The following is a 22,549-nucleotide window of genomic DNA, read 5'->3' as shown; positions in this document are numbered from 1 at the left end:
TATTTATAGAAGACAGAGATGGCCGAGCCCAAGAGATGTCCTTACAGTCACTAAGTCCCCCGTCCCAGGTATCCCAAATTAACCTCCTATCTCACCTCCCTCCTCTCCCCTCCTTTCTTTCTTCTTCTTCGCAGAGAGATGCTGAAGGGACAAGGAAAATCATCGCCTGGAATACCTGACTTGCAAATCAAGCTTGAGTTATAGGCCAGCGACCCCAAGGCCCCAAACATGCTCGCCTCCTCCCTAGACATGGAAACGGAGCCGTCCAGCGAAGACTACACGGACATCTGCACCCCGTTCGGTTCCCCGGCCCTGTCGGGTACCACCTCCACCAGCGAGAAGAGCACGTCCCCCGAAAAAACGGGCTATCCGGACTCGGTTTATATGATGGCAGCGAATGTGTTTCATGGTATCCGAGTGGAGAAGTCCCCGGACAGAACCCTGATCAATTACGGGGACCAGCCCCTGCCAGTCGTGTACCAGTCTGAGGATGAATGCATGCAGCGTCAGTCCTACGAGTTGGCTTTCAGTGCCCTGAAGTGTGAGTAGTAGCTGGAAGAATAGCGCCCAGAGCTAGTTAATGGGAAGGAGGGTGTCTGTGGGCGCAGTGCTCCAGCCCTTCTGGGTCTGTGCCCACGTCACCTTGGGTCAATCACAGATGTCAAGGACTTCAGAAAGGTGCTGTCCAACAAGCTCTTTCAGACCCAGAGTGTCTCCCATTGAACTGTGTCCTTAGCTCTGTGTCATGCACACCAGTTCAATTGATCTAGGAAGTCAGTTGATGAGGAATCTTTTTTGCATGGGAAGTCTGTCTCCAGTTTCCTGGTGGGTTTCTAGGGATTATTATCATGAGATGCCAGATGGAACCCAGGTTGGATGTGTAGAAAGCAATCATCTTTGTGTTTAGTAATTTAAAAAAAAAATTTAGGCACTGTGATTTACAACTGTGTCCATATGAGAGGCAGAGAAGTTCCAACACCAGTCCCACCACCAGTGTCAACTTCTCTGTACCAATGTCCTCAGCTTCCCTTCCCCAGACCCAGCCTGCTTCCTTAACAGGCATAATTTTTATTTTTAGCACAGCAGGTAGGGTGTTTGCCTTGCACGCAGCCGACCTGGCCAACCTAGGTTCAATTCCTCTGCCCCTCTCAGAGAGCCCGCTACTAAGAGTATGTCGCCCGCAGGACGAAGCCTGACAAGCTACCCCGATGTACTGGATATGCCAAACACAGTAACAAGTGTCACAATGGAGACGTTACTGGGAGAGCTCAAGCAAATCGATGAACAGTGACAAATATAGGAATATGGCTATTTTATTCAGCCACTAATTCAGCTGACTAGAGCTGGCATGAATTCCACATTACTTAAAAATTTTTTTTTATTGAATATCTGTGAGATAGACCATTATAAATGTTCATAATTGGGTTTTAGTCATGCAATGATCCAACACTCATCCCTCCACCAGTCTACATTTCCCACCATCAATGTCCCCATTTCCCTCCCACCATCCCCCAAAACCTCACCCCCAACCTGCCTCTATGGCAGGCACCTTTCTTCTTTCTCTCCTTTTTGTGCATTATGGTTTGCAATCTGGTTTGCAATATAGGCACTTAAAGGTCATCGTGTTTGTTCAGGGCATTCAGTATTTTTATTGGGAAGCTAAGGCTGGAGTAGCTTTTTAAATGGGTGGAGGCTTTGGAATGTGTATGTGACTGCCAGGGCTTCCAGAGGTACAGGGAGGTGGGGGGAGGTAGCCCATCCCAATACTGACTGAGGAAGAACAGGCACATTTTTGAGATGATTGTAATCTGGGTCTCATGCTTCCATATTGATGCCTCTGTGCTTTAGGTATATACACATATCACACCTCTTCACCACCAGTGTATCCCAGGCTCCCGTCCCAGGGACCCATTGTGGCATGTCTGTCTCCTCTTCGTGCCCTACTCCATCTCCTCCTCTTAGACCGTTCATTACTGTACTCAACCATCAAGGGCTTACTTCGCTTTGGTACCTTGCATTCCCTAAGGCAAAGCTCCGTTATGATGTACTAGCTCTCCAGCCTAGAAACGATTTTACTTCCCACCTTGACTCCTCTCCCCAAAGTTATTTTGTTTGTTTTTGGGCCACATTTGGTAGTGCTCAGGGCTTATTTCTGGCTCTGTGTTCAGGGAACCTTCCTGATGGGGCTCATATATGGTGGGTCTCTTGGCCATTTGCATGCAAGGCAAACACTCAACCCACTGTACTATCAATCCAATCCACAAAATACTTAAAATAATTATAAAGTAAGAAAGATTTCTTTCACAGGCAGAGCAGGAATCTGGAATTCTCTCATTTTTGGTTTCCTTCTCCCAGGTATTTCTTTGCTTTCTCTACTTTTACATCATGTTTTCTTATTCATGAACTTTCTCAACTATAGAACTATGGCAGGGTGGGTGGGAAGAGCTGAAGAAAAAGAAAATATGGATTCATCAAAATGAAATCAATGCCAGTGCGTGCCTAGCTAATTGCTTCAAGTTGGTGAGCTTGTCGATTTATTCCTCCAGAGGAGTTTGTCACCAGGGTTTGACTTGTAGTGTTTTCACATTCTCTCAGTAAGTGGCAAATGACCAACCTCAAATTAGACAGTTGACAACTAGGACAGAAGCAAATACAATTAAGGTAAAAGAAGTAAAAAGGCTTGAAGATGTTTGTTGCTGTACTGGCTATAAAGTATAATATAGTATGTTATAAATGATGACATTTAACTGCTGTACTGTCTTTCCAGTCTTCTCCAATTTAATCTTTTTAAGATTCTGTTTTAGGTGCTGAATCAGTAGTACAGTGGGTAGGGTGCTTGCCTTGCACGTGGCCAACCAGGGTTGAATCCCCAAACATCCCATGTTGTTCCCTTGAGCACCACCAAGAGTAATTCCTGAGCACAGAGCCAGGAGTGACCCCTGAGCATTGCCAGGTATGTGGCCCCCAAACAAACAATAACAACAACAAAAAGATTCTGTTTTATTTACTTACTTCCACTCCCTTTAAAAACTTGTGGTTTAAAGAACAACCAAAGGGTCAAGGAGTGTTTTAACATTTTTCTCCCTAAGACCCTGAAATAAGGTTTGGGCATTTATATTGATTAGTGGGGTTTTTTTTTGAGGTGTTCGGAATTGAACCTGGGGTTTCCATATTGTCTGGCCCTCTGAGCTGTCTCCCTGTCTCAGTTGGTTTCTAGTAATTGCCCCAAAAATCTCTTGCTATAAGACTTTTGTTCATTTTTAATGAATCTATTCTAAAATAAAATGACATTGCATGGTACAAATATTTTCTTCTTATAATATCTTGCTTTAAATTACCATGCAAATGTTCAAATAGAATAAAATCAGAATACCTAAACACAGTGGGGTTCCAAGAGCTTTAAAGATTTGGAGGCTCTTGTACATTTTACTTTCCTCTTCTGTATTATCAGTGTTCTAACAATACTGTAAACATCACACACAGTAGTTTCAGAGAATTGATGCTGGTGGGGCGAGAACCATTTGAATTTCTTCCTGAAGGTTTTATAGAAGAAGGAAAGCTGAAAAGGTTAATATACAGAGAGAACTTGGATAACAGTCCCTTTTATTGGCAAATTTGTGATTAGATCAATGGAATGAATTATCATTTTTTTTTACAAGGAGAAGGAAAAAAATGACAGAAAAGTCTTTTAAATGCATGGATGTAAAGTAGAGTCCTTTGGTGGTTTTATATTAGTTTTGTTGTTTGCTCCAGTGTTGGTGTCTTTTGTATATAAGTTCTTCCAAAGCAGAGTTTGTATTTATCTGATTAATCTTGTAAAGGTTTAAAGGATGCAGTATAATATCTTTTGAAATGGAGACTACCACTAGCCCCCCTTTAGTAAATAACCCCAAGATTAACTTTCTGATTAAGAAGGTAAGGAATTCCTAATCCTATTGAGTTTGCTTCTGTCATAGAAGGGGCTGGAGCCATGGCACAGCGGGTAGGGTTCTTGCCCTGCAAGCAGCCAGGATTCAGTCCTGGCACCCCAGATAGTCCCCTGAACCCAGGAGGAGTAAACCTTGAGCACAGAGCCAGGAGTAATCCCTGAGCATCTCCTGGTGTGGCCCCTGCCAAACAAAACAACAAACTAAAGAAACTCCAAAAGCAGAGTACTAGCAAATATTTATCTTGTTCTTTAAAAATATTAGTCAGGCACCGTGATCTCTAATAGAGTTTGATGTCTCAGGAATCCAGCTTGCGACTACCAGAGTATTAGCATCCGTCCACCGAAGTCCCTTTCCCCCACATCTCCTGACCAGTAAGCTCAGTCCTTTACGTTGACTCCCAGGGTCTGTCATTGTTGGCCATGATTTATTCCTGTACTTTGTTTCCTTATTTAGATCATTCTGTCTCTCCCCTCCCTGTACCCTGCTTTCACTCACCACCATACCCTCGGCTCCATGCAGGTTGCAGCCAATGCAAGATTGCCTCTCTTCTTAGCTACTTAACTTTCTCATAGGAAGAACCTTTTGATGGTGCCAGAAATAGTAAATATTAAAAAATTTAATATTTAAAAAGGGGTCAGGAGCTAGTACAGTGGTTGGAGTATGTGCCTTGATATGCCTTGATGCACTTGATGTGGGTTCTGTTCCTGGCACCACATGGTTCCCTGAGCATCACTGGGTGGAGCCCTGAGGTCACCGGGTTTGCACTGGCATTACATACTTGGGTTCTTGCATTGTGTCAACAGTCTCATTGGCCAAGGATAGCCAGTGGGGCACTATTTGGGAGGTCCAATGAAAAATAAAGGGACTGGGGCTGGAACAATAACACAGCGGGTAGGGTGTTTGCCTTGCATGTGGCTGAACCTGGATTCGATTCCCAGCATCCCATATGGTCCCCCGAGCACTGCCAGGAGTAATTCCTGAGTGCACGAGACAGGAGTAACCCCTGTGCATCAGTAGGTGTGACACAGAAAGAAAGAAAGAAAGAAAGAAAGAAAGAAAGAAAGAGAGAGAAAGAAAGAAAGAAAGAGAGAGAGTGGGAGGGAGGGAGGGAGGGAGGGAGGGAGAGAGGGAGGGAGGGAGGGAGGGAGGGAAGGAAGGGGCTGTAGAGATAATACAGTGGGTAGGACATGTGCCTTGTACGAGGTTAACCCAGTTCTGACTCTTGGCTCTGCACACGCTTCCTGGAGTCTCACCGGGAGTGATTCCTGAGCACAGAGCCAGAAGTAAGCCCTGCAAACAGCCAGGAGTGGTTCCCAAACAAAAAAAAAAAAAAAAAAAAAAAAAAAAGAAAAACTAGCAAATAAATTTCTGTAGAAATAGGTTTGTGAAAGTAAGTAGAGGTGAAAGAAAAGAAACCCTTGCAGTTGCTAATCTTACTCCTGACTCTTCTTCCTTTTTTTTTTTTTTGTTCTGAATGCGATTTATGAGATTACATAACCTTCTTACTGAGTCTAAACCTTTTTCAGGTAACAGTCATGGCAGAACACTTCCCTCTTGGCTGAACTCTTATTCTCCCGTCTCTTGGGTGTATATAAGCAGCTGGCGACCTTTGAATTCTGAGAACTGGCAGTGGCATTAATCCGGGCATTTCAGAACCATTAATTTGTCAATGCAGTCTCTCAACTCTCCCATTTTTAGTTTTTGTTCTTTCTCCTCCTTTTCTCTCCCTCTGGGGCTTGCCTATGGATCAGTTTGATTGTGATGATCAGGAGTGGGGGTCTCGAGAGGCCTCCCATCTGGGGTACACAGTGCGGTTGTGCCAGGGATTGAAGTTGGTACATGGACCTCTACTTGGTGATACAGGCCCTCTTCCCCCTAATTCTGTTTTTTTTTTTAAGTGATTTTGAGCTGTTTTACTCTAACGCTATAACAGTTTTGTATTTGATGATGCCAGTTACTCTTAGTCTTTGCCAAACAGATGTAAGTGACTACATCAAATTTCCCACCTTCCCCCCACCCCTGATGCCTGATTCTGGTCTCCGTACTGTACAGCTGTAGGGTTGCTTGGACACTCTTGAAGGAGGGTCTCTTAGAATTTCCTCCTTGGAGGGAAGCTCCGTGAAAAGATAATGGAGAACCTTGGGAGAGCCCAAAGGAAACCCAGATTGGGCATCTGAAAACAGTGCTGCTCCTTTGTACCTGGTGTGAGAACCGGGTGAGAAGCTGTATGCGACCTTGCCAGGACTTCTCTCCCAGATGCCTTCCTTTCCCAGGAATCCAGGGTGCACCCCGGCCCTGGTGTGCAGGCATGCTTCAGGCATGTGGCTGCCACAGGAGGGGACGGGGAAGAGAGATGGAGGGGTGAAGGAAGGAATGGGGAGAGAAAGAGGGTAGAACAGTGTCAGCCTTCTCCCACTTTCTCAAGTCAGTGCACTTTTTCCATTGTTTTGCCTCTCCTGTTTCTTAGGAACTCAGTGCCTCTGATGCTCAGGGTCCTATAGCCAATGCAGGCCTGCAGTCTTGGAAGTCCTTCATTCTTAAAATGACTGTATGTTCTGTGACACAGATTTTAAGTCCTGCTGAGGAACTCTGGAGTAGATGGGATGACTTATGAGATCTGAAGAGGGAAAAATGTGGTTGTCCTTATAAGTGAAATGGCGACTTGTACAGTGCAACTATAATTGGCGAATGAAATGTGAATAACGATTCCCAAAGACTTCCTGATACAGTCTCGATTAGTTCTTAGTTTTCCCATCCCTCAGATAAAATCTGAAATTCAGTGAATTCATAGTTTTCCCATCCCTCAGATAAAATCTGAAATTCAGTGAATTCAGTGTTTCCCGTGAATATGGCAGTTTTTTTGAAGGTCCACTACATCAAAGCTCGCCTAATTTTCTGTTCAATTGGTTGCAGCATTTCTTATATGTGTGATTACATAGAGTCACACAGGTTACATTTATAGACACATGTATTTACTTAGGTAGCTAGAGCAGAAAGAAACCTTATGTATTGTGTGTGTGTGTGTGTGTGTGTGTGTGTGTTTTAATAGGGGCCACACCTGGTGCTGCAGGTCTATTCTGGCTCAATGCAGGGGTGAGAGGGTATAGAATTAAGAACTAATTCTAGGGGCTGGAGCGATAGCACAGTGGGTAGGGCGTTTCCCTTGCACGCGGCAGACCCGGGTTCAATTTCCAGCATCCCATATGGCCCCCTGAGCACCACCAGGAATGATTCCTGAGTGCATGAACCAGGAGTGACCCCTGAGCATTGCCAGGTGTGACCCAAAAAGAAAAAAAAGAACTAATTTTAATTCTAAACAGATCCCACCAGAGAAGAAAGGAAGATGATCATGTCTCATGTGTTCATTGGGTCATTACAACCCCGACAGCAATGCTGACGAAGATATGACAATAAAGGGAGATTGCAGAATATCCCTCAGGAACATAGACATGGATGTCCTAAGTAAAATTGCTTCTCTCTCTAGCTATTGAGTTTGTGGTTCCTGGGATCGAACCCAGGGCCTCAGACAGGTGAGGCCCAAGTGCTGCTGACGAGTGACATGCCCAGGACCCCCTACATAAAATTCTAGCAGATCAATTACAAGCAGTATAAAAAAGGATGCACGTATTACGAATTAGATCCTTTTTCATGTTTTCCAAAGGTCATCCATTACTGTTGGAAATCCTTTATTAAGACTGAGTCAGTTCAGATGATACTCCTTTGCCTAAAGAGTCTGGGTCCTAAAGGCTGCAAACATTATCGAGATTTCTTTTTTGTTTTGTTTTGTTTTGTGCCGCACCTAGCTGTGCCACACCTACTTGTGTTCAGGGCTTTCTCCTGGCTCTGTGCTCAGGGATCATTCCTAACAGTGCTCAGGAGATAATATAGGGGGCTGGGGACTTGCATGCAAGGCAAGTGCCCTACTGCTCGGGGTCCGACATTACCAATATTTCACTGTGTCACTATCATTTACATTGGTATTAGGAATTGAGGCATTTCCTTAGATGTTAAAGTCAGACCACTTGATGGCATTGTCTAAATGTGTTCTGAATTCAGAGTTTCATTTTTAGCTTTGGTATTTTCTGTTAAAGTTTGATATTGTCAATAAGTTTGGTGTTTTGAACAAATGAGGCACTTTCCTTGTTTTCCAGATCAAGATATTTTGGAAACTATATTAATAGACAGCTGTATTTTCCCAACTACCAGAATAGTAAGTAGACAACATTGATATAATTAGTTTTCTCATAACTGTTATTTAGAAAGTATTTTTAAAAGCCTCTAGATTTCAATAATTAACTAGCTTGCTTAATGCTAGCACTTCAAAAATACATACCAAAAGCTCTCCCACTCCGAACATTTCTAGTACTGACACTTCTACCTTCATTTAAAAAAAATGATCATAGCAAAAAAATGTCTTTTGAAATGTTCAGTTTTTACGGTATTGATTTTTTTGAAGTCCTTCCCTATCTCCCAGTTTAACCAGATTATGTGCTTAGTCATGTCCCTGCTCTCTTGTGAAAATGGATGGAATGGAAGATTCTGCTGTTCGACATTGTGTACTTTTCTTTGTTTCCTGTGGTAGCCAGACCAGTTGAATAGTCTTATTATTGTGATGCTGTATGATTTCCAAGAAAGAAAGTTTCAACCCCGTCTCCTTTCTGATAATGAAGAGGCCATCGGGGAGGTCCAAGAAATAGAGCTCTTTCTTAACAGGTAATTGTAAACGTGAAAAGGATGTTGTATAAAGGGAATGCCCTGCCACAGAGGCAGGGTGGGATGGCGGGCATGGGGGGTGGGAGGGATACTGGGACCCGTGGTGGTGGAAAATGGGCACTGGTGGAGGGATGGGTACTTGATCATTGTATAACTGAAACCCAAGCACAAAAATTTGTAAGTCTACAACTGTACCTCATGGTGTTTCACTAATAAAAATTAAAAAAAAAGAAATATTAAATGAAAAAAAATAAAGGATGTTGTATATAAAATTATTAGGATTTTCATTGGTATAGCCTTTGTTTTAGCATCTGTTCATAGTACAAAATTTTTAGATAAAAATATATAAAAATTTCTAGGTTTTTTTTTTTCCCTCTTACACATAGTCTTGAAGAGTTAGATAAGCCATTGAATATCACAATTAGTTTTGGGGACTTTTTTGTTTTGTTTTGTTTTGATGCTCAGGACTTACTCCTGGCTCTGTGCTCGTAATTACTCCTGGCAGTGCTCAGGAGACCGTATGGGATGTAGGGGATGGATCCCAGGTTAGCTGCGTGCAAGGACTTACTCACTGTTCTACCTCTATGGCCCTATTTTCTGAACTTTTAAATTGTAAGATCCAGAATCAACAATCTTGTTCTGGACGCATTAGTCACCCAAAATGCATTTTGTTTTCTGTCTCAGTTTTAAGACAAAGTTGGCGGCAGCATTGGCAAGATGTCGAATCAAACACGATGCCCTCTCAATCTACCACATTCTTCCAGAAACAGTTAGGAACCAGGAGCTAAGGGCCTCCACTTTGCCACTTTATGCTTGGATAAATACTGGCAAAATCAGGTAAGAGTTTGAAGCAGATTTTTCATATGTATTTCAAGTTGCTTTGAAATCTAGCAACTTGCCTTGTGAAATAGCCTTGAAATAACGTGATAAGAAATAGCACCTTTTTTTGCAGGGGGGAGAGGTTGGGAAGGGAGACAGGTGTTCCTAAGTAGTGCTCAGGGGGCCTGGGGGCCACTGACAGGCATGCTCAGCCAGAAGGGCCAGATGGTTCAGTGTTAGGGCCTGGGCCACCAGGATCATTAAGCAGTACTTAGGGGGCATCAAGGGCCACATGGTGGCACTTGAGTGAGGGACGCCTGTGGTGCAGAATTTTGAACTTGGGTCTCAGCACATACTTTGTGCTCCAACCACTGAGCTATCCCCTCAGGCGGAAAGACCACCTTTTAAACTTGTTTTGTTTTTGTTCTGGGGCCTCACCCTGTGACACTCAGGATTACTCCTGACTCTGCACTCAGGGATCACTCCTGGTGGTGCTCAGGGGACTATATGGGGTGCCTGGGCTCAAGCCTGGGTCAGCCACGTGCAAGCAGACATCCTACATTCTGTACTATCTCTCCGGCCCACCTTTTAAACTTTTAATTGTGGGGGGTGGCAAGGGAGAGCACATGTCGGGGAGTAGTTGGGGAGTCCACATAGTTTAGTTTAGAATCTTAATATCCTATTACTGAACATGAGCACCTAAATAATAGCTTTTTCTGTTCATAATTGCCGTTTAACTTATTGTTGACTAAGATGATGTTCCATTTGTATGCAATGAAGAGTTTTATGTACTGTAGAAGACAACATTAGTGTTAAGTGCATTTCAGCGTTTTTCAGTGCACTATGCTTAAAGTCATAACAATATTGTATTTTTACAGCCTTGAAGAAGTTTATGAGTCTCTGAAGAAGCAGGGCTATAATAAAGTCAAATCTGTACTGCATATGGCAGATAAAGTTTTTGCTGTGGATCAGCACTGCTATGATGTTTTACTTTTTCCATCTCATCTTAAAAGCGACCTTCTAAATATAGACCTGTTCAAAGATTACAAAGTTGTATTTCAGGTGAAATGGCATTTGATTTCATTGAGACTCTCAAGACAGGTCTTACCCCCAAATCCCTCCATTTAAAAATAAAAACCTTAAGGGATGGAGATAGCTCTCATCTTTGCATGTGGGAGCCCTGGATGTGATCCTCAGCACCACAGGGTCCCCTGAGTACCCCCAGGAGTGGCCCATGAACTCAGAGAAGGAGTAGACACAAACACCACCAAGTGTGACCCCAAAACAACCCACCCCTCCTAAAACCAAGGCAATCATATATATTTTTTTGACTTTCCAGCAATGCACAGGGGTCACTCCTGGCTCTGAGCTCAGGAATTACCCCCGGCGGTGCTCAGGGGACCATATGGGACACTAGGAATAGAACCCGGGTCGGCCGCGTGCAAGGCAAATGCCCTACGCGCTGTGTTATCGCTCCAGCCCCAAAATCAATGTTGTTGTTATTATTATTATTATTTTGCTTTTTGGGTCACACCTGGGGATGCACAGGGGTTACTCCTGGCTCTGCACTCAGGAGTTACTCCTGGTGGTGCTCAGGGGACCATATGGGATGCTGGGAATCGAACCCGGGTTGGCCGCGTGCAAGGCAAACGCCCTACCTGCTGTGCTATCACTCCAGCCCCTGCCAATCATATTTTTTATAGATCAGTAAAGAGGCCTAATTTTCATAGGCCCATAACTTTTATAGGCCTAACTTTTCCCTTGAATAAAATTAATAAAGTGTTTCTATTATTCTTTGGCATTTTTGTCTGGTGTGAAGCCATAAAGAGTACAGACTTCTCCCTGGACTTCACTGATGGGGGATTTGTGTTGTTGGCATCTAAAAGGCTGTAGTTTTTTCTCTTTCCCAAGGGAGGATTCAAGAGAAGTTTACAATATGACTTTACTTCCTTTTATACTGCATTTGTAAATGCACTGCACAGTACTCTCACATTATCTCTCTGTAGATAATGTGTCACAGAGGGCCTGAGAGACTATGCGTTGGGTGCTTGCCTTGCACACAGCTCACCTGGGTTTGATTCCCACCCCACCACATGGTCCCCTGAGGCCACCCGTAGTGATCCCCTGAGTGCAGAGCCAGGACTTACACCTGAGCACCGCCAGCTTTGACCAGACTTCTCCCCCAAACAAAGAAACAAACCAAAACCAAAAAAAAAAAATGTGTCACAGCTTTATAAGTGAGTGGCAGGACTAGCAATATGGGAAGAGAATATGAGGGAGAGTGGTTTCAGCCTAAAGAAAAATAAAGGGTCCCCAAATTTAGCTAAAATAATCTTTATACCCTTAGATTCCAATTTTTGCTTCAAATGCACCCTGGTCTTTACCCCTGCATTACATTTTATTCTTGGGTAGAATTTCTTACAATGAAAACGAATCAGGCAATAAGATCAATCATAAAAACCCACTTTGTCTGCCCCCTCCTTTAAAAGGTTGTCAGTCATCTTATATTTTTGTTTTGTTTGGAGGTCACACCCTGCAGTGCTCAGGGATGTTGCTGGTGCTTAGGGGTAATCATATGTGGGATGGAATCCAGGTTTGCCGATACAAGGAAAGCACCCTACTCACTGTAATATAGCTCTGATCCCAAGCCATCTTACTTCTGTTTATATATTGGTTTGGGTTTGGGGACTCACACCTAGAAATGCTCCAGAGATAGTCCTGGTTCTTTGCTCAAGCTTGACCCCTGGTGGTGGCAGGGAATCAAACCAGAACTGATGGCATGCAGGGCAAGCAAGGACTTTAAGCTACGTCTCTGGGCTTCTTACTTTTAATTTCTGTGAAGTAGCACTAATTTAGAGAACAGTGTAAAATAAGGAAGAAGGACACTAGAAGATAAGTGGGTTTCTGTAAAGAGCTCTTAAGAATGGAAGCTAAGACAGGGTATCATTAAGGACATTACAGTTTGGGGATTTGGGGCATTGTCTTATAATAAACCTTAAATGATAGTGTTTTGGCTCTCTGGCACCTTGGTCCTTTGCGCATGGCCAAGAGTGACCCATGAGCCGAGAACCAGGAGTAAGCCCTGAGCACAGTCAGGTGTGGCCCCAACCTCCCCTGCACCAAGTGAAAATTGTATGATAAGAATCCTACTTTAGGCTGAACAAAATTAGGGTCTTAGTTTTAAATCAGATAATATGTCATCTTTGTCATCAGATGATATGCAATGTCATATTTTAATATATAGTAAGATGTTTGAAACTGAAATAGATTAGGTATCATTTATGCCAAGTACTTTCATTTGCTTAAGGCATAAAGAAGTTCAAGTGTCTAGTGAAGCTGTGTGAAATTCTAATCATACCATTGTCTTACAGGATAAATCTCGAAGTCTTGCGGTCCATTCTGTAAAGGCTTTATTAAATATGGATGATGATATTTTAATGGTCAATACAGGCTCGTGGTACACAGTTGCCCATTTGGCAGTCTTAACAAGTAATAATACCTCAAAAATATTTGTTTGTGGAGTACAATCACAAGCTAAGGATCCTGACCTGAAAAGCCTTTTCACAAAAATGGGATGTAAAAGTATGTACAAATATTTATTTGCTTAGTGATTAATGTTTTGTAAGATTCAGAAATGCTAATAATCTTTGAATTTTTTAATATATATATATAATGTAAACCTTTCTGTGAGCTATATTATCCTTTGTTTTGTTTTGTTTTGTTTTGTTTGGGGGCCACAACCAGCAGTGCTGAAGGCTCATGCCTGACTCTGTGCTCAGGGATCTGGCAGTACTTGGGGACCATATGCATGCCCAGGTTGACCATGTGCAAGGCATGGACTTATCCTTCTGCTCTAGCTTTCTGGCCCCTGTGAGCTATGTTCTTTTTTAAAAAAGTTTTTTTAATTGAATCACGTGAGATATAGTTACAAAGCAGTCAAGTTTGATTTTCGGTCATACAGTGATCTAAAATCCATCCCTCCACCAGTGCACATTTTCCACCACCAGTGTCCCCAGTATCTGCCCCCCACCACATCCCAACCCTCCCCCTGCCTCTCTGGCAGACAACTTCCCCCCATACTCTCTCTATACTTTTGGGCATTATGGTTTGCAATATAGATACTGAGAGGCTATCACATTTGGTTGTTTATCGACTATGAGCTATATTTTTAAAATTCTCACTTACGTTATATCAGGTTGCTCTTTCTTCTTCATATTGGTTACACAGCTTCAGCTTAATGAACATATTAGCACTTTTGGTGCATTGTCTGAGGTTTAGCTACCATATAATTATTAGAATAGCAAATAGTAAACATTTAAAGTACAAATTTGTACCATGTAATATTGTTTGAAGTTCAGGCAATAATTAAAGTAGGTGCTAGAAATAATCCTTTAATATACATGAACATAATCCACAGGAAGGCTTAAAGAAAGAAGCTAGGATTAGAAATGAAGTCCCCCAGGTTCTTATTGGAAACAGATTTTACCAGAGCTCAGGAGATGGAGTAAAGGCTTAAGTGCAAGCTTTGTATGTGGATACCTGGGGTTTGATCCCCAGCACTGCCTGGTCCCCTGAGCACTGCCTAGAGGGAACCTCCAAAGAATTGAATTGGGACTAGTCCTCACCTGGCCCCAAATCAAAACAATAAATAAAGTCAAATGTATGTTACCGTTGCCAGCCGTGTGCTAGACAAGTGCATTAATCCCTGGTACTATCTCTTCAGTCTTCTGGAAATTACAATTTTGTGAAAGTCAAACAGTTTTACAGTTGAAAAGTAGAAAACATGGAATTTAGAAATATGTAGATTTAAGACTTACTACACAGAATTAAAGAATATGGGAACTGATAAGCAAGAAAATACTCAAAGTATGCAGCCTGCGGGGGTAGCTCAGAGAGGTTGGAAACCCGAAGTTTGGTCTCTGACTCCATGTGGCCCTCTGAACACAGCCAGAAGTAGTCCTAGCAACTCCAGACACTGTTGGGTGTGGCCCTGAGCGCTATTAATGTTTACTTGACTTCCTCAGACAAGCAAAATCTGAGAGCTTGTCATTGGAAGAATAATAAAGAGATGCTGGAGTGATAGTACAGTGGGTAGCACATTTGCCTTGCACGCTGCTGACCTGGGTTTGATCCTGGCATCCCATATGCTCCCCTGAGCATTGCCAGGTATGGCCCAAAAAAACACTAAAAAAAGAAGAAATGAAAGGCTATTGTTTGAGTTAAAAAATTATTACTTCATTTGGAAATTTGTAGATGTTAGAAAAAAAAATGAATCATAGGAAGAAGTACATAGGTAACTATAAATATGTAAATGCAATGTAATGTCTTATAGAATCATAAACTAATATCTTGTTTTAAAATGCACACTTAACTAAAATAACTAAAGTAACAACAATGGCGTAGCTATAGTTACACATTCTCTTATTCATTGGTTGCTGTAGCACAAACTACTACTGACTTAATGTTTTACTTTATGGATTGGAGAGATAGTACAGGAGGTGAAGCACTTGCCTTGCACACTTCCACCCAGCTCAAACCCCCAGTACCACATATGATGCTCCAAGCACTGCCAGGAGTGATCCCTGAGCATAGAGCCAGGAGTAGCTCCTGAACCAAGTTGTAGTATCAATCCAGCCCCATCCCTAATTTTTCTAAATTAAAGTGCTATGCATGATACCCTGCCAGCAACAGTATTTGAACCACAGTACCTAGAAGGGAAAAAGAAAAAGAAAAAAGTGCCTACTATGGAGGCAGGCTGGGCAGCAGGAGGGACACTGGGGACATTGGTAGAGAGAAGTGGACACTGGATTGATGTTGAAATGTTGTACACCTGAAACTCAATCGTGAGTAATTATGTAATTGTAAATCACAGAAATTCAATTTAAAAATTTTAAATAAAGTTGTGTGTAAAAATTTTTTAGAAAGGGTCCTGGAATGATAGTACAGCAGGTAGGGGATTGCCTGACACACAGCCAATCCAGGTTCAATCCCTGGCACCCCATATGATCCCCCAAACCCCACTACAAGTGATCCTTGAGCACAGAGCCAGGAGTAAGTCCTGAGCATTGCTGGGTGTGTCCCCAAAGCCAGAAAATGTTTTTTTTTATGGAAAAATAATGTTATTTTAATTGTTTTATGTGCAAAGCAGGATAGTTAGAGAATGCAAATTTGACTTAATTAAAAAATGTAAGGATCAACTAATAGATGTAGAAATTTGACAAAACTTAACATTTGCTTATGATATGTATGCAACAAACATAATACTTGATGGAATATTGAAAGTTTTATTTCTGACATTAGGAATAAGATAAGTATGCTGTCTACCACTATTAATAATCTCTGATATACTGGGAGTCATAGGTGATAGAGTAAGGAAAGAAGAAATAAAATAGAGACCAGAAAGGAAGAAGTCAAATTTTAATTTCTGACATATTTAAGTGGAAATTAAAAAAAAAATCTAACAAAATTACATATGGAACACAGGACTTTTGCAAGATTGGTATCTAGAAATAGCTTCAGCATGAGAGTTCTAATAACAAAAATCTGAAATGAAGTTTTGAAAGCAGATATCAAGGTCAGGGAGATAGTTCCAGGGGCTTGTGTGTATACTTTGCATACTGAGGCCCAGATTCAGTTCCTTGGGATAGCATGGTTTCCTGAACACTGAGCTAGCAGTGATGCCTGAGCACTGAGCTGGGAGTAGCCCCTGACTACCACTGCTGAGTGTGGCCTCCAAACAAAAAAATTAGTAAAATCATATTTTTATAGTAGTACTAAAATACTTGGCAGTATTTAATTTAAAAAAAGTGTTTTAAAAATAGCACAGCGGGTAGGGCGTTCGCCTTACAAGCGGCCAACATGGCTGACCCGAGTTCGATTCCTCCGCCCCTCTTGGAGAGCCCGGCAAGCTACCGAGAGTATTCGATATGCCAGACACAGTAACAACAAAGTCTCCAATGGAGACGTTACTGGGCCCGCTCGAGGAAATCGACGATCAACGGGAGGGCCTTTACCTTTACCTTTACCTTTTAAAAAGTATCTCTTCATAAAACTGGGTGACATTAGTGAAGGACAAAAAGACCCAAGTAAGTGGAAAAATAGACCTCGTTTGTGAACTGAAAAACCGTTGTAGAGATAATGTTTTTTTCCGAGTTGATTTGTATAGATTTAATTCACCCACGTGACACTGCAGAGTATTAAGGAAGAGATGGCCTTTTCTAGAAATAACGAGGGGGGAAAGGTGGAACTCCTATTTCACAGTACTCACATAAATCCAGCATCTCTTAGAATATGCCAGAGGACAGGAGTTGGAGAGATAGTACAGTGGGTCAGTTACTTGCCTTATATACACCTGACCTTGGGTCCATCCCTTGCACCATAGATGTTCCACTGGGCACTGCCAGGAGTGATCCTTGAGCACAGAGCCAGGAATAAATGCTGAGCGCAGCTGAGTGTGATCCCGAATAAACAGTAATAGTAATAATACTGTGGGGGTAGTGGACATGGGTCTAGATATAGGTGTAACCAGACTGGACGTGAGTAGTTCATTGTTGAAGTTCAGCGATGTTCCATGAAGTTTAAAAAGGTTAACTTTTTCAAAATGGTTAAAAATAAGGGGACGATAATAATGTCCTACATAAAAAAAAGTTCTAAACAGGGGACTGGAGGGACAGTACCAGAGTTAAGGCACTTCCCATGTATAGCAACACCCCTGCTTTGAATCCCTGGCATCGATTATGATCTCCAGAGCACAGCCTGAGGTCACTCCTGAGCACAGAGCTATGAGTGCCAGGAGTAGTAAGTAGCTCCACAATAAAATCTCCAACAACAACAGTCTAAAGAGAATAGTAGCATGTGCATTTGATCCTGGAGGAAGGGGTGTGTGTGTGGGGGGGGCTCCTCAGCAGGCTCTGAGCCGGGTGTAGGGGGAGGGTTAGTCTGAATGCGGGGAGTTAGAATTGGAGACAGGTTGAATATTTTCCATGAAATTACACATTCTCCCAGCGACCTTCTAGGATGCAAATATGTTACTGATTCTTTTTCCCCCCTTGAGTACACAGACTATGAAAGGGGTTTAAAACAGGAAAGGAAAATAACCAATAGGGATCATTTATTATTTGCTAGACACCAGCCTTGACTGACCTCCTCCAGCTCCATCTCCACCGCAGTTAGACCAGGTACATGTTATTGTTCCATTTTATGAATAAAAAAAATGGAGGGATAGAGGGATTAGTACACAGCAAGTAAGTAGTAAAGTCGGGAGTCACACTTGGGTATTGCTGCCTCTAAAGCCCTTTCTCTCGACTATATCACCTTGCTTTAGATGGAACTGGAAGTTCTGAATGAAACATTCAAATCACACTTCACATAGGAGATATTTCCCTTTCAAATCTGTTCTTGTAAGTGAAGGAGAAAGAGTTTGCATGTGACCCAGCTAATTCACTTCTTGGCTTCTACCCTCCAAACACAAGAATATCAATTTGAAAAGATATATGCATACCTGTGTTCATTGCAGCAGCACTAGCCCATCAGCCAGGATAGGGAAAAAGCTACCCAAATTTTCAACCACTGAAGAATGGAGGAAGTAGTCGTGGTAGATATACACAATAGAATATTATACAGCTGTGGGAAAAAGAGAGATGAATTCAAGTGGTTTGCTGCAACATATGATGGGTTTCATGTTAAGCAAAATAAGTCAGACGGAGAAGAAAATGCCAGCTGGTCTCATTCATCTGTGCAGTGGAAAAAAACATGGGAACAAATAACATGTAATGGCAAACCTTTGGCCTTGGATAAAAAACTGATTAACAGAGGAGAAAAAAAGCTCCAACTAGAGGTGAAATATAGTGGCAGAATGTTTTAGGCACTTGGTGGTGGTGGAATGCAGTAACTTTGTACATGAGTATCATGAACAGTAATACTATTGTAACTATGTTACTGTAACTATGATTTCAATCTTTTTGTTATTGTTGTCAAAAAAAAAAGAATGCTCCATTAAGAGAATTCATGTACTAACTTTGGGAAATTAGAAGAACAGGCCTCATTTCTGACTACATTAAAATGACTTGTGGGGTTGAAGATTGGAAGTGAACAATGAAATATAATTACATACTGCATTAACCTTTTAATTAATGTTCCACGTTGTTTTTCTATGCTTCTTGTCCCAGACATTGAAATACTTCGTGAGGCCTTTCTTAAGATCGAATCAAAGGATTTCAGATTACAGAAGGTGAAAGTGATCCTGCTGCTTCCTCGATGTTCTGGGCTGGGCGTCAGTAATCCAGTAGAATTCATTTTAAGTGAGCATGAAGGTACATTAACTTAAAAGGTGTCTAAAACATGCAATTTATTGATAGCTGCTTAAAAACTAGAATTAGGGCAAGTTACTGAAATGACCTCTCAGGACTGAGAAACAGCTCCAAGGGCTGGGGCAACTCCTGGTTCTGTCGTGGCTCTGCATGGTCCCTGAGAGCAGCATCCCTCCCCTCCCCCGACTCCCCCCCCCCCCCCCCCGGGGCTCGGATCCTGGCTGAGGTCCAAAGCAGAAATGCATAAAATGAGACATCAAATTAATATAATTAATGAAGAGCGCCCATGTAGAAACTCTTACGTATAAAGTACACCCACTACCTCATTTCATTCTTTGTAATCTTCTGAAATATGGGCAAGGAGATATTAAAAATTGGAATCTCTGATGAGGGAATTCTAATAATCAAAATATTTGAGGGAAGCCAGGATAGATATGACCAGCCTATCATTCTGGCGTAAAACCCAAGAGACAGACATTACAATTGGCCAGCATTTTATAGATAAAAAAACAGACTCCGAAAGAGCTGGCTTTCAGATTTCAATCAATCTTATCCTAGAGTCTGTGCTCTGAGATGACCTTCATTCAGTCATCAGAGGACAACTTTTAACCCAAGAATTCTTTAATCCCCAGTCTATATTTTCATGCTACAAATGCCTTATTAAATATCAATGGACATATATATGAATATATATTACATATAGGAACATATAATATAGGGTATATTATATATGATATAGAATATGTTAATATAGGAATTTTAATACCTCTGAAAGGATTATTTTGTGATAGCATTTTTATACCTTTATTAAGTCATTAGTTTAGTTACACTCAATACTCCATCACCAGTCCCACCACCAGTGCACTTTCCCATCATATTTCCAAATTTCACAACCACCCCTTGAGCCTGCCCCCATAGCAGACTCTCAGTAATTTATTTTGCTTGTTATAGCTAATTTGCTAAAAGGATGATCAAAAAATATTCCCTTAGAAGAAAGTTAGTTAAGGTTGTTGTATCTCACCATGGAGCCCATAAAGCCCTTGCATAAGAGATTACTAAGATGTCGTTACAGGTTAAGCCTTCTGTGTTTATATTTTGTTAATCGAGATTGATTGCCTTCTACACTACATCCCATCCAATCTGGTGTGCTATTTGTGGTTTATCGTGTTACAGAGCTTGAGAAGTGACTTCTCAAAAACTCCAAATTTTTAATGGGTGATACAGCTAGAATTAAAATTTTAACTGGGTGGTAGCTTTGGGGCATGTGCATGACTGATGGGCTTCTGGAAATACAGAGAGATGGGGAGAGATAGCCCATCCCCGACCCTGTGAAAGCTGTAGATTTCAGTCACAAAACCCACGTACTTGACTTTTTCAACAAATTAATTTCTGGATGACGTTTGCCTGAGCAGTGGGGTCCTGCCGGGAGTGTGATGGCGATTGTGGAGAGTGGAGGGTTTTGGCTGCTGGGGCTGTTTGAGCAGGTACGGGGCTTGCCTGACCCTCCAGGTTGCCCTGGGACTACTCAGCCTTGTGTGGGATCCAGGAGAAATTCTGCCACTTATTGATCTCTTTTGAGATTTATTTCTGAGTCTCTGGATCCTGGTCGGTGAGTGAGCTTACATGGCACTGGAGAAAGTAGCATTTACTGAGTGCATCGGACACTGCACTAAGCACGTTGTTTGGTGTAAAAGGTAAAGGTAAAGGTAAAGGCCCTCCCGTTGATCGTCGATTTGCTCGAGCGGGCCCAGTAACGTCTCCATTGGAGACTTTGTTGTTACTGTGTCTGGCATATCAAATACTCTCGGTAGCTTGCCGGGCTCTCCGAGAGGGGCGGAGGAATCGAACTCGGGTCGGCCATGTTGGCCGCGTGTAAGGCGAACGCCCTACCCGCTGTGCTATCGCTCCAATTCTCCCAGAATTCAGCTTCTTTTACCCTCCACTTTATAAGTTTGGAGTCACCTGAGGCTCAAAAAATTCCTAGAATTTTTGACTAGACTAGTATCATGAAACAATGCATTTAAAATAAGTATCATTCACTATATCTTAATATTAAACAATACACTGAACTCCCGTTGTTCATCAATTTGCTCGAGCGGGCCAGTAATGTCTCCATTTTTTTGAGACTTGTTGTTACTGTGTTTGGCATATCAAATACATCACGGGCAGCTTGCCAGGCCTTGCCGTGGGGGCGAGATACTCTCGGTAGCTTGCCGGGCTCTCGGAGAGGGGTGGAGGAATCTAACCCACCTCTGCCAGGCTGGTTGTGCGCAAGGCAAACACCCTACCGCTGTGCTATCGCTCCAGCCCCAAGTAATATCTTAATATTATTGTGTTTAAATCAGTAAAATTTTAAAAATTTCTTTTCAGACTATCTTTCTTTCTTTTTTTTTTTGGCCCTGAGTGGCAATTTGGACCACATCCAGCAGTGTTCAGGGCTTACTCCTGGCTCAGGGGTCACTCCTGGTGGTGCTTGGGGGACTGACCATATACAGTGCCAAGGATCGAACTGGGATGGGCAGAGAGAAAGGGAAGCTTTAACCCCTGTCCTGTCCTCTCCAGCTTCAGAGTTTGTTGATTTTGAAGACAAACATTTAGTTCCTACGTTAATTTTTGTATGTCTTTTGGTAAGTTGATATTTTTAATGGCATCCTTCTGGCTGAATTCTAGAAAGGCCGAATTCTGCCTTGAATATAAGTCTAGCTTCTCCCCTCAGTTAGTCCCCCACTGAGACAGCATCCTGGCTTCTTACCTAAAAGGCATTATCTGTCTGGTTGGGAGACTGGTCTTAGAGAAAAAAGAAGAGGACAATATGCAGACTAAACAAAATGTAACTAAAATACATAAAACTAAAATAAAACTAAACCTTTAGTCAAAACAAAGATTAATGTAGCATTTTATGATACTGTTTCATTTAAACAAATATTTTATACAGAATTCTTATTAATAGGGAGAGTTATTAAAAGTTAAATGACATGATAATAGCAATGTTGAAATAGCAGTCACCTAACTGTGATCTATTTTAAAATATTTGCTTTTAGATACAGATTTACTTAAAGATCTCTCTCAAGGAGGCATATCAGAAGATAAACTTCGTGCTCTCTGCCAGCAGCAGTATGAGCAGCTAACACATGCCATGACGTGTAAGTTTGTCATCAGCACCATCTCGAAATGTGTTGTAAATCTCAGAAACATTAATTTTTTTTTAAATTTTGATCAGGCAATGAGGTATGAACCATCAAGAATTTTTCTAGAACAGGGGTTGGCGAGATAGAACCGCAGGTAGGGTGCTTGCCTTGCACGTGGCTGACCTGGGTTCGATCCCCAGTATCCCATAAGGTCTTCAGAGCCCCATCAGGACTGATCCTTGAGTTCAGATCCAAGAGTAGTAAATTCTGAGTACTGCTGGGTGTGAGCCCCCCACCCCCAAACCAAACAAACAAAAAATGAATTTTCCAGAACAATCTTTTCATTTTCATTTCATTTCATCATCCTGTTAATCGTCGATTGCCTCGAGCAGGCCCCAGTAACGTCTCTTTCATCCTAGCCCTGAGATTATATTCAGGGCTCTTTAGGAGAATGAGACCCATCATTGTTACTGGTATTTGGCATATTTGGTAGGCCACGGGGAGTTTGCCAGACTCTGCCCTGTGGGCAGGCTACATTCGACAGCCTGCAAGTTTGTCCAAAGTAGGAATGAGATAGTAAGATGTCGCGCGGCCGCGAATGCGGCCGCGCGGTTCCAGGATCTGGATTTTATAGTCTCTGAGTCTTGGCCGC

At 42.2% G+C, this 22,549-nt stretch overlaps 1 protein-coding gene across 1 annotated transcript in view; it reads left to right on the top strand.

Annotated features, from left to right (window-relative positions):
- The first annotated feature begins 181 nt into the window (after positions 1-181).
- The window catches only part of NSUN7 (NOP2/Sun RNA methyltransferase family member 7), a 39,525-nt gene continuing 17,157 nt past the window's right edge, over positions 182-22,549 (top strand). Inside the window, exons 1-8 of the mRNA XM_056125527.1 lie at positions 182-541; positions 8,081-8,139; positions 8,512-8,642; positions 9,327-9,479; positions 10,340-10,523; positions 12,833-13,043; positions 18,629-18,772; positions 21,811-21,912. Of these exons, the coding sequence (XP_055981502.1) occupies positions 229-541; positions 8,081-8,139; positions 8,512-8,642; positions 9,327-9,479; positions 10,340-10,523; positions 12,833-13,043; positions 18,629-18,772; positions 21,811-21,912 (1,297 nt within the window). The 5' untranslated portion in view covers positions 182-228. The remainder of the gene's footprint in view (positions 542-8,080; positions 8,140-8,511; positions 8,643-9,326; positions 9,480-10,339; positions 10,524-12,832; positions 13,044-18,628; positions 18,773-21,810; positions 21,913-22,549) is intronic.

The sequence above is a fragment of the Sorex fumeus genome, unplaced genomic scaffold (assembly GCF_029834395.1).
Source record: "Sorex fumeus unplaced genomic scaffold, SorFum_2.1 ptg000055l, whole genome shotgun sequence".
Taxonomy (NCBI): Eukaryota; Metazoa; Chordata; class Mammalia; order Eulipotyphla; family Soricidae; genus Sorex; species Sorex fumeus.
The sequence above is the reverse complement of the archived record's forward strand: the minus strand, read 5'-3'. Positions and strand labels throughout refer to the sequence as shown.